Genomic DNA, 16,906 nt, shown 5'->3' with positions numbered 1-16,906 from the left:
CATGTCTAGAATGAGATAAGCGACCGCAATAACCACGCACTTGTCTACCCTTCCGCTTATCACATAGAGGTTGGGTAGCCCAGTGGTTAAAGCGTCAGTCCGTCTCGCTGAAGATCCGGGTTCGATTCCCCACAAGGGTACAACGTGTAAAGCACATTTTTGGTGTCCACTCGCCGTGATGTGGCTGTAATAATTGTAAAAGCATAGCAGGGCTCATTCACTCATCAAAAACAAAACGACCCGTGAAGATCCGGGGTAGAATAGGTCTTCAGCAACCAATGCTTGCCGTAAAAAACGACTATGCTTGTCATAAGAGGCGACTAACGGGATTGGGTGGTCAGTATAACGATATTTCCACACCAACACACACCGCGTAGAAGTATTACCCATGTCAAAGGATCCGTGAACAGTCATTTTTCATTCTCAGCTTCCTGGGGGGAATACTGAAATATTGTTCAAAGCAGCGTAAAACTCAACTGCCAAATACCATTGAAATAAAAGTGTGGTGAGGGAACCCGAGCCAAAAGAATGGCGGTTTACAATGGTGATCAGTACTCATGTCCATGCTACTGAGAGGTTCAAAGGTGAGGTTTAAAAAAGACTCGCGTGTGAACCTTGACGCACGTTTGGCTCCACGCTCCAGCGATTTCAACAAATGGTCATAACTCATTGTGCCTAATCTTCAAATGATTTTAGAAATGCCACAAAAGGAATAAAGTAGAGTACACAAAGAAAAATGAGTTCCTCGGAACGAGGCTAGCTGCTAAAGCTGACACTAGTGGTCTATCGTGACACGTCTCTAGAGGTCATCGGGCTAGTGTCACGTGAAACTGGGGTCACAGGTCAAATATGGTATCCGGGTGTTTAACTCTGCAAACGCGAAACGAAAATAGCACATGTTGCAGATTCTGACCTGTAAAGGCCTGCTTGGCAACGTATATGAAATAACTGCTAAATCCAAAATATTCATATCTAATTAAGTCACCTCTAAATGTGAGAACTATATTAAGTCACTCCAAACTGTGCAAGCTATATTTAGTCACTTCTAAATGTGGGAGCTATATATTGTCACTTCTAAATGTGTAAGCTACATTAAGTCACTTCTAAATGTGCGAGCTATATTAAGTCACTTCTAAATGTGTAAGCTACATTAAGTCACTTCTAAATGTGCGAGCTATATTAAGTCACTTCTAAATGTGTAAGCTACATTAAGTCACTTCTAAATTTTGGAGCAGTATTTAGTCACTTCTAAATGTGGGAGCTATATTTAGTCACTTCTTAATGTGTAAGCTACATTAAGCCACTACTAAATGTGCAAACTATATTAAGTCACTTCTAAATATGTAAGCTATATCAAGTCACTTCTAAATGTGGGAACATTATTAAGTCACTTCTAAATGTGTAAGCTACATTAAGTCATCTCTAAATGTGCGAGCTATATTTAGTCACTTCTAAAAATGCAAGCTATATTTAGTCACTTCTAAATGTGCAAGCTATATGAAGTCACTTCTGAATGTGCAAGCTATATTTAGTCACTTCTAAATGTGAGATCTATATGAAGTCACTTCTAAATGTGAGATCTATATGAAGTCACTTCTAAATGTGCAAGCTATATTTAGTCACTTCTAAATGTGCAAGCTATATTACGTCAGTCCTTAATGTGCAAGTTAAAATTAAGTCAATCCTAAATGTGAGAGCTATATTCAATCACTAACAAGTTTGATTGAGGTCACTCAAAACCTAATTGGTTTGTCTCCTTAATCAAATTCTATTATGTTAATCAATCTAGCAGTGTATGAGTTCGCTTACTACACAGAAACATGTTTTCACTTGACACCAATCACAACATCTAGACCTAAACTTGAAAAAGTACACCTAGTATACGAGCACTGGGTAGTTACTTTTTAAAGTTATGTACGTTTGATGTATAAATTTGAAAGGTTTTCCACACAAAATATACTACCATTCTACACTTTAAGGATAAATGTTTCAAGGTCAAACTTCTGAAGAAAATCATTTGCATTTTAATACTTTTTAGAACACAAAAACAATTCGAGACACGTGACATACTATAAGAGACAGCTTTCATATTACCAGCCGTCCAAAACAAGGGGAGCCATGTCTCGAACAAGCGGTCATAACCTGAGGCGTTCAAACACATATGCTGATAACTATGTCAATATTTATGTGCGTACATACACAGGTATACTGGTATATAAGGTCCTTGCCGCGTACATATTTGACCGACTGACCGCACGTGTCACCTCTAGCCACCATGTCTGATAAACACTCGTATGAAGTGAGTAAAGTAAGTATTGCAGTATTGTGTGTGTTTGTAGGGGAGGGGGGGGGGGGGGGGGGGTTGTCATCGGAAAACAAAATGGGCTTCACACGTTGTACCCATGTGAGGATCTACCCGGGTCTTCGGCGAGACAGGCCAACGTTTCAACCAGTAGGCTATCCTACCGCCCCCCGACCCGTGAAGATTCCGGGGTAGAATAGGTCTTCAGCAACCCATGCTTGCCGTAGAAAGGTGACTTTGCTTGTCGTAAAAGGCGACTAACGGGATCGGGTGGTCCGGTTTTGCTGACTTGGTTAATGCATGTCATCGATGCCAATTGCGTGGATCGTTGCTCATGATACTAATCACTGGATTGTCTGGTTCAGACTCGATTATTTACAGACCGTCGTCATATAGCTGGAATATTGCTGAGTGCGGCGTTAAACAACAAACCAACCAACCACCGCCCCCTCGAACCAAAGATCATACGTTTCAGACATGCATAAGGGACCCAACTCTACAAGCATGCGGCGCCTTAGACGACTAGGCTACCCATGCCCGCATGAAAACATTAACATTAACATTATTAACATTATTAATTATTAACATTATCTAACAAAAAGTATAACATACCCTTTTCTTGAAAACAACAGAACTAAGTACACGTTATACACGATTTTGGAATGATATATTGACATAGAAACCTTTCTTGGATAATTTCGTTGCAGTGAGCACCAGGCGCTATGGCTCTAAAGACATGACATAGGCAAGAAAACTGGGTCATAGGTCATAGCTAGTCTATACAGACAGAGAGACAGACAGGCTTTATACCATGTAACTATGGCAGTTGACATTCGTCACCTCTCGCCCCATCTGTAACTGTAACCTTCAAATTCGGCTTGTCCCGGAATGACACAAGTGGTCACGAATAGGCAAATGAGTGGTTGATAGCATGGCGAACGACCATGACCCACAAAAAGTCACAGTGCCAATGTTCCAGCATGTATACTACCACTATCACATTACTGTGGCTGCAGGAGTCATTTAAGTCCACAGTTGTTTTCCTGTTATGTTCGTATTCATTATTCGCTTTTGAAACCGAGTTCATTGTCCTGGCAACGGTGTAACCGGAAGTGGGGAACTGCATGACGAAAGTGGCAGACGTGACGCAAACATGTTTACGACAATAACTGCAGGATACATTGACATGCTGACACCTGTGATAAAAACCTGCACAAAGGAAGTTAATTTTCCTTCTCAAAAATAACATGACAACTTATCGCCATGGTTCCATAAAAGATGGCTATATGAGGCTGATTATAGCTAAAGTAGAGTCACATTGGTCGTAATATATCTATACACTGCAGTGCATGGCGACCGAGCGTGACTAAGGTTTAGGGTAATAGAGTAGAATTTTATTTCAACAGTAAACACATTTACAACACATTCACCCTCCTATATATTACACGTTTTCACATTAAGAGCCAACAGTGAGTGACCTGCATAGGTTGGGCTGCGCAACATTTACGACATTTGAAACAGGATGTAAAAATTCTTACGCAAATGTATAAAAATTGAAAAAGATTTAAGTGTCCTGAAACGAAACAACGTGACTTAATGTCACAGCATGATATAGGACGTCCATGTTTTACCCACTCAACAGTGTTCACAATTTCACGAAACGTTAAATGTTTGGCGTATGTTTATAATAAGTTACACTGCCACACGGGGCACGGGTGGCCCAGTCGTCTAAGGCGCCGCGGTTCGCTGTGCAGAGTTGCGTCCCTTGGGCACGCCAGAAACCTATGATTGTAGGTTCGAATCCTGGTTCGGCCCGTTTATGTTCCTTGGTTTGTCAGCACCATACCCGTGCTCGTGGGTTTCACCGAAGTGGTAAACGTCTGAGACCTGCATCACTTCGGGCTTTCCTCCCACATTAAGCTGACACGCCGTGATATAACTGGAATACTGTTAAAAGCGGCGTTAAACCCAACTCACTCACTCACTCACTCACTCACTCACTCACACTGCCACATCCTTACAGTAAAGAGCGGTAGGGTAGCCGAGTGGTTATAGCGTTCGCTCGTCAAGCTGAAGATCCGGATTCGATATCCTACATGGGTAAAATGCGTGAAACCAATTTTAGGGTCACCTGCCGTGATTTGGTTGGAATATTGCTAAAAGCGGCATAAAAAACATCTTCACCCACACACAGTAAATATGTAAAATATGAAAAAAAACTGGCGGTTCGGATACTCTATCAAATTCACACGAGTAAACCAATAGATTTGTCTGTCAGTGTGCCATAACACACTCATTTTGTTCGAACCAACTGTATCTCCCTTCCTGATTTCCCTTACCCAACGGAAAGATTACATGTTTTAGAAATAACACCAAGAACAGGACATGAAAAGGTTGTTCTATAGGGCGCAGATTTTCCTGAATCAATGTCTTTAATTACCATTATGATCTGTTTTACTATTTAATCATTACATAAAAAAACTATCAATAATTCAATTCATATCACTTAATGATTAACTGAGTTAAAAAATGGGTAATAAATCGCAGAATGTGCAGAAATTATACAAATGAAAAATCTAAATTTTTCATAACATCAATTTCAGCATTTTTTCCCTATTTTTGCTCTTTTGGCGTAATCAAAGTAATGAGAAGGCTTTTTTTTATGTAATAGTCAGTCTGACATGAATAAGACTTCGAGAGAAATCGTAGGTATATCGACTCATGAAGTGAGACCCAGTTGATCTTGTACCTCGGCTATACAAGCTGACTTACATGGTAGTCTGTCCGAAAGTTAGACTAACATTTAGTCTCTGAAATCTTATATTACACAATATCCTTCTTGACTCTAAAAATATAAAAAAAATTCCCTATGCTGATTTCAGAATGTGGAATAGAGCTAGCTTGAGCTGGCTAGACTTGCTTTTGTATGCATTTATAGATTATTATTTTTTCATAAAATAAATATATTCCACGGTCATGGTGCAGGACTATCCCACAGTCCTTGAACCATATTATTTCCCTTTCGCCTAGACCTACTCCAATGCAAAAGCCCTAAATGAAGCAAGTCTAGATTCTCCCACTTCCAGAAATTCCCATTTCACCGACGCTCTCTTTCAGTTTAAATGTAGTTGCTTGTTTCTATCACAATTACACATTTTCCGAGACTGACCAAGCGAAAGCCTAGAGCTGACTGTTTAGCCTGCACTCTGGCCACGTGTTCATGACATATCGCATGTTCCCCATCCCAAATTCAACATTGTATCACTTCGAAAGAGAGTAGGTTGTTTTACGCCACCGTCAACAACATTACAGCTATATCACGATGACCTGTTTCTGAATAATCGATTCAGGGCCAGACAAGGTGGTTAACGACACCAGCAACGTCCCACGACATCGGGTCACGGTGACATCAGCAAGGTCACGCAATGTAACTACCATATACATATACTATATATATCGCAAAACAGAAAATCGATACTGCACACGAGTGAAGTATCAGTTTTTAACCGACCTTCTTTCATTATGCCTTAACGACACTGTGTTTTTTAGAGTAAGCTCATGAAGTTCACTACTTCGGAAGATAAATAATCAATAGAACTTTTGCATGTTTGTGTTAATAAATAACATGCTTATTTAATCTCGTAAGCTTTCCGTGTTGCAATACTCATGAAAATATCAGCTTTGTAAGATCAATCGATAAGATACACACGTGATTTGTTATTTGACAAGTAAGGTGAGGTGAGGTGAAATTGGGTTTAACGTCGCGTCCAAGATTATTGCACTTATATAGCGACGTGCATGCACGTGTATGTGTGTGTGTGGCTGCTTGTACTAGTCCGGACTGATGCCGATTTATAGTGCTAGCTCACTGAGATACCATGCCGCAGTTTAACATCAATACCCCACTCAGACACAGTATACTGACTCCGAGCCGACCCGTCCTTGTTTTAGCACCTTAATGCCGAGCGCCAGACAGGGTAACAACAAGTACAATCTTTTAACGTCTTTTTGTATGACGCGGCCGGGGATCGAACCCTGGACCTTCCGCTCTCCGGGCGGACGCTCTACCACAAGACCACGGAGGCGGTCATTTGACAAGTAAAGCCAAATATATGTAGAAATAGCTTCTGCTTTGAAATTCGGCCATATATACTGACAGGCAAAAGAAAGTACACACCCATGTTGATGGCGGCTCAAAAGGAAACAAACAAGAAATGGTTATGCGGTGGTGATATATTTGATAATAGTTGTGTTTTGGACCTTAGGTTTGTAGAGTTTCGGCGACTGTTTTCAGCCTAGTATTTTGATAACGTTTGTTATTTTTGGTCAAATCCAATTTTCAAGTGTATGCTGTCTTTTGCCCGGTATAAAATACCGGACCATTAAATAACCATAAGATAACCATAAGATATCAACTCGGTTATCTTTGTGAGAGTGGTTGTGTATAAAACATAACTTTTCTTCCGGAATTTCGGAATAATTCCACAAATAATCTCTACTCTTTATAAAGTCTCAATCCTAGGCATCTATCTCAGGCGTTTATTTTCCTTAGCGAGAATTTCCTATTTTTTATGTTCCTGGATGTGAATATGGGTATCTTTATAGTACAATAGTTGGACGTTGGAATGGATGCACGTGTCAACGCGCGAACAATACACATTCACATGCAGCATGGATACCAGTGACATGAAATCCAGTTCCCATAAAAGTAACAGCACAAATCTTATTTAAACATGATGACCTTTTGGAGGCTTATCTGTGGGAACCCTTGACTTTAAATAGATAGATAATTTCAACACGTGTTGTCTCAAGATACCGGACCCGGTTTGGGTTCTTATCGAGACCGATCTTGGCTTCGAGAAAAATTTATGTGAAGTTAACTATTTCTGTGATATTGGATATTGTCAAATAGGACCGCGTGGAAGAAATCGAGAAAGGATATAAGTTCAGCACCGGTTTGTGAACACTATATTTGTTTACATTTCACATGTACAGTGAACCCCTGTTAATTCGGACGGAACCTTAAAAAATAATCGTCCGGATAATAAGAAAGGTCGAGGTTAGATTAGGGCATTTATGTCAACTAGTACGGCAGGTTTTTATTTTAGTTAAAGGGGAGGACATCAAAAGTGATGGTTGTAAAAAAAACAGACAAGAAATAATTATTCGATGATGACGTATTTGATACGTGCATCACATTTCTGTATTGAACCTTAAGTCTGCACTGTTCCGGCGACTGTTTTCAACCTAGTATGTCCTTTTTTTGGCCAAATCCAATTTTCAAGGGTATACTTTATTTTGACAAAGTTAATTAATTACATTAATGTAAGTTAAAGTTTTCATTACACTTGAAGAGCCGTTGAACGGCGAAAGATCTTGTGTGGATAAAGGAGTTTTTGACAAGCACGAATATCTGGACTCTCTCTCTCTCTCTCCCTCTCTCTCTCTCTCTCCCTCTCTCTCTCTCTCTGTTAAAAAAGTGACATACCGATATTGACATGCAGAAACTGAAATTGATTATCTTATGCCATGTTGCTACAGAGATCAAAAAGCGTGACATTCAGACCAAATTGGGACGCTTTGTGACCTACCGTTTAATATAAAATAGACGTGTCACATGCTGTATTAATTGATATCATTTTAATATTGATATAAAAAAGTAGATGCAATATCATAGTTCCACACAAAAATTCAATACACATACAAAGAAACTAAAAAAACTCACGTTATTTTTAAACTGTTTGTGAAGGGTATTTTTCATCTACATGTCTAGGGATAGTTTAGTTTCGAGTTTCAAATTATAAATCAATTTAACAGACGCATTTGATATCATTCGTTCGTGTCATCTCTATGACCAGTTCTAAATACTCCTTGATAAGATCTGTTATACCCCAGCTGTTGCACTATTGCACTGATGCAAATAAAGTGTGTTTTAGATAAAGTCGGGGGAGGGATGACAGCTTACATGAAACTACCCCGCAGAATCGATTGTGATCGAACGTGCAACATTTGGGCTCACTCAATTCCGTTCACACAAATCAGCAAGTTAATTCTCTTTTGGAAACCTGACGATAGACACCTGTTGCCTATTTGCAGGGGGTGGCCACGAGACCAGTACCAGTCGCGAGCCGGGCGCGTGGTTAGAGTGACCAGGGGTCAGTTAAATGACCTTTATCGCAGCAGCTGGCCGAATCAGACTCTCCCCAGGGTGTGGGGTCATCCCCGTCTAGATGTGCATCTTCGGATGGAACTATTTCAGGGTCCTGTTGTGGCTCTTCGGCTTTGAATCGGGTGACCCCTTTTTAAGTTTAAAGAGGGTTTAAAAATTATGAACGATAATACCTCACCAGGACATGGGGCAATTATCACACGAGTGCGAGGAAATTCAAGGATGATCATTAATTTTGGTCAAGGGGTTTAAGTGGGTGAATAAAAGTCGCGTGGACAATGCAAATTACACAGAGCAACCCCTCGAAAGTAATGTCGGCTTTAAACTTGCATCACCAACATGTCAGCGATGATTTCAACGATCACATCTGCCGTCAATGATAGAGTTATTTTAGCCTGAGTAGGGTGGAAGGTCAGGAAACAACACACATCACTGTTTATACGGGCACCGTCACTAATTATGTCAATTAATGTTACTCATACCAAATTGAAATTGACATCATACCAAGCAAACATCACAGTAATTAATAGAGCACGATGGTTCATTACGCTCTCAAACCACATGGCTGTGATCACAGGCCATAATCAAATTTCTCAGAAACATAAAAGGGAAAAAAGCTTTATTGTATATTTTATGTACATGTAGAATTATTTATACTACTCCAAACAAGTTAAGAACTCCCGATTGTGTGACGGTTGGCGGGTATTACAACTCACAGCCTTCTGGGGTTCCTTGACTTGTTTTGATTAGTATACTTTGTGAATGTTTCCCAATGCCTGCATGCCAATTCATATACTCATTAATTACAGTTAAATATGCCTATAGGTCTACAGGACACAGCTTATCAACTCATTACAAAAGTCGCCTTATAAGCCGTGCTAATAGAAAGGTCCTCAGTTGTACATAATCATATAATTACGTTTGGGGACAATGTTAAATCAGACAATCCATCATGTGCCTGGTTTCGTTTGATTATATAGTTTATATTTAACTATGTCGTTTGCAGGTTTAAGTTGAATATCAATTTCACTCACACAATCAATGAATAGGGGCCACCATTGCTGAAGCTATAGCTGTAGTGGCGTGGTTGCTGCATGTAGTGAGTGTCGCTGTAGTGACGTGGTTGCTGCATGTAGTGAGTGTCGCTGTAGTGACGTGGATGTTGCATGCAGTGAATGTCGCTGTAGTGACGTGGTTGCTGCATGTAGTGAGTGTCGCTGTAGTGACGTGGATGTTGCATGCAGTGAGTGTCGCTGTTGTGACGTGGCTGCTGCATGCAGTGAATGTCGCTGTAGTGACGTGGTTGCTGCATGTAGTGAATATAGCTGTAGTGACGTGGTTGCTGTATGCAGTGAATGTCGCTGTAGTGACGTGGTTGCTGCATGCAGTGAGTGTCGCTGTAGTGACGTGGTTGCTGCATGCTGTGTTTGTCGATGTAGTGACGTGGTTGCTGCATGCAGTGATTGTCGATGTAGTGACGTGGTTGTTGCATGCAGTGAGTGTCGCTGTAGTGACGTGGTTGCTGCATGTAGTGAGTGTACTGCATGCAGTGTTTGTCGATGTAGTGACGTGGTTGTTGCATGCAGTGAGTGTCGCTGTAGTGACGTGGTTGCTGCATGTAGTGAGTGTACTGCATGCAGTGTTTGTCGCTGTAGTGACGGGGTTGTTGCATGCAGTGAGTGTCGCTGTAGTGAGGTGGTTGCTGCATGTAGTGAGTGTACTGCATGCAGTGTTTGTCGCTGTAGTGACGGGGTTGCTGCATGCAGTGAGTGTCGCTGTAGTGACGTGGTTGCTGCATGTAGTGAGTGTACTGCATGCAGTGTTTGTCGCTGTAGTGACGGGGTTGCTGCATGCAGTGAGTGTCGCTGTAGTGACGTGGTTGTTGCATGTAGTGAGTGTACTGCATGCAGTGTTTGTCGCTGTAGTGACGGGGTTGCTGCATGCAGTGAGTGTCGCTGTAGTGACGTGGTTGTTGCATGCAGTGAACGTAGCTGCAGTAGCGAAAGTTTTTGACGCCTCGTGTTATGTGGTAGGAAGATATTAGCTGGTCTGTCTCACAGTTCCTGGCCCGTATTATTTTCCCTTCCGCCCGACCCTTACTGTAATGCTATAGTCCTAAACAAAGCTAGATATTACCATGTGTTCACGATTATCCCAGCAATGGAGTGATGAAAATTTACTCTCATAACTCATTTTTAACCTTTTATGACCTTTAACCTCCACTGAACCATGCCAATCTAATGGGTGTTATGTTGCAGATTCTAAAATAATGGACCCTCATGAATCTTGTTTATGAAAACAATAAATTCATACCAAATCCATCTCAGAAATCGTATCATCAGCAGCAGCAGCAGCGGCAGCAGCATCATCAGCATCAGCATCATCATAGTCGTCGTTATTATTATTGTTATTATTATTCTCAAATTGCATGAAATATCAGTACACACACACACACACACACACACACACACACACACACACACACACCAACGAATCAATGTGCATGAAAATTACATTCTCAGCTTCCTTGGGAGAATGCAACCCATACTGCATGTGACCAGACTACCAGGGACCAGGATACCAGGGGCCAGACTACCAGGGGCCAGACTACCAGGGACCAGACTACCAGGGACCAGACTACCAGGGGCCAGACTACCAGGGACCAGGATACCAGGGACCAGACTACCAGGGGCCAGACTACCAGGGACCAGACTACCAGGGACCAGACTACCAGGGACCAGACTACCAGGGGCCAGACTAACAGGGGCCAGGCTACCAGGGACCAGACTACCAGGGGACAGACTACCAGGAGCCAGGCTACCAGGGGCCAGACTAACAGGGGCCAGACTACCAGGGCCTACACTACCAAGGTCTACACTAACAGGGGCCACACTAACAGGGTCTACACAACCAAGGGCCAGTCTACCAGGGGCCAGACTAACAGGGTCTACACAACCAAGGGTCAGTCTACCAGGGGCCAGACTACCAGGGCCTACACTACCAAGGTCTACACTAACAGGGGCCACACTAACAGGGTCTACACAACCAAGGGCCAGTCTACCAGGGGCCAGACTAACAGGGTCTACACTACCAAGGGCCAGTCTACCAGGGGCCAGACTAACAGGGTCTACACTACCAAGGGCCAGTCTACCAGGGGCCAGACTAACAGGGTCTACACAACCAAGGGCCAGTCCACCAGGGGCCATACTAACAGGGCCTACACAACCAAGGGCCAGTCCACCAGGGGCCGGACTAACAGGGCCTACACAACCAAGGGCCAGTCCACCAGGGGCCAGACTAACAGGGTCTACACTACCAAGGGCCAGTCTACCAGGGGCCAGACTAACAGGGCCTACACTACCAAGGGCCAGTCCACCAGGGGCCAGACTAACAGGGTCTACACAACCAAGGGCCAGTCCACCAGGGGCCATACTAACAGGGCCTACACAACCAAGGGCCAGTCCACCAGGGGCCAGACTAACAGGGTCTACACGACCAAGGGCCAGTCCACCAGGGGCCAGAGTAACAGGGTCTACACAACCAAGGGCCAGTCCACCAGGGGCCAGACTAACAGGGTCTACACTACCAAGGGCCAGTCCACCAGGGGCCAGACTAACAGGGTCTACACAACCAAGGGCCAGTCCACCAGGGGCCAGACTAACAGGGTCTACACTACCAAGGGCCAGTCGACCAGGGGCCAGACTAACAGGGTCTACACTACCAAGGGCCAGTCCACCAGGGGCCATACTAACAGGGTCTACACTACCAAGGGCCAGTCTACCAGGGGCCAGACTAACAGGGGCCAGACTATCAGGGCCTACACTACCAAGGTCTACACTACCAGGGGCCAGACTACCAGGACTTTTCTGGGAGTCCTTGACCTCGACGCAGGTTCAATCTATAGCCAAAGGGTCCGAGTTCAACACTTTTAAATTACAGCAACTGATGTTTCGTGGTATTACCTGTCTGTTTCAAAGGCAGCAAACATCTGCTGTCATTGTCATGCAAGATTATGCATTGTCCGATCTCGTGTAATCTCGGAGTTTTCCGTGAGAATACGTTCAGTGTACTGATGTAATCGGATGGACTTTGTATGAAGAGCTTTACTTGCACGGTATAACACATGACTTAGCAGTTTTGTGGGCTGTAATGCTGACGTCGCATATTTGCATCCACGTAAATAAGAGTCCAAGATCTACCGTATTTTGTAGTGTAGTGTAGGCCCTGGTAGTGTAGACCCAGTTAGTCTGGCCCCTGCTAGTCTGGTCCCTGTTAGTCTGGCCCCTGGTAGTGTCGACCCTGGTAGTGCAGACCCTGGTAGTCTGGCCCCTGTTAGTCTGGCCCCTGGTAGTGTCGACCCTGGTAGTGCAGACCCTGGTAGTCTGGCCCCTGTTAGTCTGGCCCCTGGTAGTGTCGACCCTGGTAGTGCAGACCCTGGTAGTCTGGCCCCTGGTAGTCTGGATCCCCCTGTAAGTCTGGCCCTTGGTAGTGTAGATCCTGGTAGTCTGGCCCCTAAAGTAGTCCCTGGTAGTCTGGCCCCTGGTAGTGTTGACCTTGGTAGTGTAGACCCTGTTAGTCGGGCCCCTGTTAGTCTGGCCCCAGTTAGTCTAGACCCTGTAAGTCTGGCCCCTGTTAGTCTGGCCCCTGGTAGTCCTGCCCCTGGTGGTCTGGCCCCTGTTAGTGTAGGCCCTTTAGCCTGGCCCCGGGTAGTCTGGACCCTGTTAGTCTGGCCCCTGGTAGTCTGGTCCCTGGTAGTCCTGCCCCTGGTGGTCTGGCCCCTGTTAGTGTAGGCCCTTTAGCCTGGCCCCTGGTAGTCTGGACCCTGTTAGTCTGGCCCCTGGTAGACTGGTCCCTGGTAGTCTGTCCCCTGTTAGTCTGGCCCCTGGTAGTCTGGTCCCTGGTAGCCTGGCTCCTGGTAGACTGGTCCCTGGTAGTCTGGTCCCTGGTATCCTGGTTCCTGGTAGTCTGGCCCCTGGTATCCTGGTCCCTGGTAGTCTGGTCCTTGGTAGTGTAGACCCTGTTAGTCGGGCCCCTGTTAGTCTGGCTCCAGTTAGTCTAGACCCTGTTAGTCTGGCCCCTGGTAGACTGGCCCTTGGTAGTGTAGACCCTGTTATTCTGGCCCCTGGTAGTCTGGTCCCTGGTAGCCTGGCCCCCGGTAGACTGGTCCCTGGTAGTCTGGCCCCTAGGTCTGGATTACCAGGGGCCAGACAAATAGCGTCCACATTATCAGGGTCTAGACTACCAGGGACCAGACTAACAGGGTCCAGCAGGGATACAGGGCCCAAACTATCAGGGTCTAGACTACCTGGGACCAGACTAACAGGGCCCAAACTATCAGGGTCTAGACTACCTGGGACCAGACTAACAGGGTCCAGCAGGGATACAGGGCCGAAACTATCAGGGTCTAGACTACCTGGGACCAGACTAACAGGGTCCAAATTATCAGGGTCAAGACTACCTGGGACCAGACTAACAGGGTCCAAATTATCAGGGTCTAGACTACCTGGGACCAGACTAACAGGGTCCAAACTATCAGGGTCTAGACTACCTGGAACCAGACTAACAGAGCCCAAACTATCAGGGTCTAGACTACCTGGAACCAGACTAACAGAGCCCAAACTATCAGGGTCTAGACTACCTGGAACCAGACTAACAGGGACCAAACTATCAGGGTCTAGACTACCTTGGACCAGACTAACAGGGTCCAGCAGGGATACAGGGCCCAAACTATCAGGGTCTAGACTACCTTGGACCAGACTAACAGGGTCCAGCAGGGATACAGGGCCCAAACTATCAGGGTCTAGACTACTTGGAACCAGACTAACAGAGCCCAAACTATCAGGGTCTAGACTACCTGGAACCAGACTAACAGGGACCAAACTATCAGGGTCTAGACTACCTTGGACCAGACTAACAGGGTCCAGCAGGGATACAGGGCCCAAACTATCAGGGTCTAGACTACCTTGGACCAGACTAACAGGGTCCAGCAGGGATACAGGGCCCAAACTATCAGGGTCTAGACTACCTGGCACCAGACTAACAGGGTCCAAACTATCAGGGTCTAGACTACCAGGGGCCATCAAGGACACGGGGCCAAAACTATCAGGGTCTTGGCTACCAGAGGCCAGACTAACGGGATCCAAACTATCAGGGGCCAGCATTGAAATAGTGCCCAAACTACAAGGGGCCAGACTACCATGGTCAAGACAAACAGGGGCCAGACTACCATGGACCAGACTAACATGATCCAGGGAAACAGGGTTCAAACTTCGAGTTCCAGACAAACAGGGGCCAGACCACCAGGATTCGAACTACCAGGGACCACTCTTCCAGGGTTCAAAATAAAGAGGTCCAAACTAACGATATTTCACTGACGTACAATAATAAAGTACCATGTTGTTTAACCTAGGTGTTCTTCGAACACGCAATACGGACACTTTCAAAAGTGTTGAGTCATACTCTTAGTGTAGCATGCTGTTGTATAACTATTAATACTCAAAGGTCTGTCTATCGCCGCTCCTTGACCTCTGACTTTGTCATATGCAACAGTCGTGATAGTGGGTTATATATCTCAGCGTAAACACAATCTCTGCTAGCTGATTGTATATGATTCATTGTGAGAGAGATATCCTGGGGAATCGAGCATCTCCGATTGTAAGACAATGTGGTGCATTGTTTCGCATCTCATATATATGATAATGATACTTTCGTCGAAACTGTCGTCTGCCTGACGCCCGTGTAATGTCGTCTGCCTGACGCACGTGTAATGTCGTCTGCTCCCCGTATATGAAGAAGCCCCAAGACAGCCTAAGTCGAATCTCGAATGGCGCGGTCTGGCAAGCGGTCAATGACTTGGACGTTGCTTCTTGTTGGTCTGGAAGACAGTACAGGCGGGATTGCGGTTGTTTGTTTGTTTGGTTGTTGTTGTTTTTTGTGGTCATTAAATCTACGTGTCTATATGGGTACTTGTCAAACATAACGGGGACCAATCGGTTTATACATCACATTTTACTTCTGATTGTGATTCTCGTGTTGTCTGTCTCTTAAGAAACAGGCGCGTTTGGAAACAAAGATGGTTGAGACTTGACTGTGACTTGACTCTGACTTGACTGAGACTTGACTGTGACTTGACTGAGACTTGTCTGAGACATAACGGACACCTGACTGCGGCTTGACTGAGACCTGACTGCAACTTGACTGAGACCTGACTGAGACTTGACTGAGACTTGACTGTGACTTGACTGAGACTTGCCCCGAGACATAACTGACACCTGACTGCGACTTGACTGTGATTTGCCTGAGGCCTAACTGTAACCTGGCTGCGACCTGACTGAGACCTAACTGAGACCTGACTGACACCTAAATGACACTGGCTGAGACTTGACTGTGACCTGACTAAGATCTCGCCGAGACCTGGCTGAGATCGGATGGCCAAGTAAATAACCAACGACGATTTGACTGCTGTTGTCCCCCTGCATCCACAATATACAATCAAGGCAGTGGACATGCCGGCTAGCGAAGTGATTTTACATACGGAACCAACCACACCCTGGTCAACGCGTGCTCCGCATTGGACCAAGTGGCAATGGCGATGCAAAGAAGATGCAGAAGAAGACATTATTAATTTCGTCATTAACTACAAAGATCTTATCAACTCAGAAACTTCAACAGACGATTTGTCTCCCCGCTTGTTAGTTAAACTAAATGTACGTGTCGCGAAATAAAAAAACAAAAACAAATTAATATCAATACTGACTTTGTATAGCTTTGGCAGAGTTCGTGCCTGTCAAAACCAACATGCGTGCAATAGTAAATATTAGGCCCCTCCGGCATATAACCATGTGCATTGTGAACATACATGCTCCGAGGAAGCCACCAGGCATCACGCACATTTCTAAGTGTACAGTCATTAAAATAATTGCGCAGGAATGCACCTTTGATTTGGAGACCTTCAACATAGCTACTCGATCATGTTGATTTGTGAAGTCAACACATAATGCAAATTTTCAGCCAACATGTAAGTGAACGCTCCAGAATGAATTTTGTGACTATCAAATATAAACAGAAAACACTCACATGAATTGTCTAGATTTCACAATGTGAAATAGCTGCACAGTTTAGATGCAGCGTGTTTTCAGAAACTGAAACAGATGGTATTTCGTAGATAATTATTTTCACGTTTCTAGGCTTAAAAATCAATCTGACTTTCGCATAAAATACACTCCACACACATCCTGTTACAGTTATACTTAATAGAGTCCAACATGTGCCATTGTACCAGCTTGTCCTTAACAGAACGTAGATGAAATGGACTCTCTCCCTCATCCTCACAAAAGAAGAGATTGGCTACAAGATCGATAATTCAAATCAATCGGCCATAGAAATATATATCAATACAACAACCACGTGCAGAAAATGGGAGCATGTTTGTAAAA

At 44.4% G+C, this 16,906-nt stretch overlaps 1 protein-coding gene across 1 annotated transcript; it reads left to right on the top strand.

The window, feature by feature from the left end:
- The first annotated feature begins 541 nt into the window (after window positions 1-541).
- LOC125381880 lies at window positions 542-15,558 on the top strand. Its single transcript, XM_048399216.1, has 5 exons — window positions 542-584; window positions 11,033-11,222; window positions 11,356-12,382; window positions 12,683-13,147; window positions 15,520-15,558. The coding sequence occupies exons 1-5, from the start codon at window positions 542-544 to the stop codon at window positions 15,556-15,558; spliced, it is 1,764 nt and encodes a 587-aa protein (XP_048255173.1).
- Window positions 15,559-16,906: the final 1,348 nt, after the last annotated feature.

This window comes from Haliotis rufescens, unplaced genomic scaffold (assembly GCF_023055435.1).
Source record: "Haliotis rufescens isolate VD_foot unplaced genomic scaffold, xgHalRufe1.0.p SCAF_2, whole genome shotgun sequence".
NCBI lineage: Eukaryota > Metazoa > Mollusca > Gastropoda > Lepetellida > Haliotidae > Haliotis > Haliotis rufescens.
The sequence above is the reverse complement of the archived record's forward strand: the minus strand, read 5'-3'. Positions and strand labels throughout refer to the sequence as shown.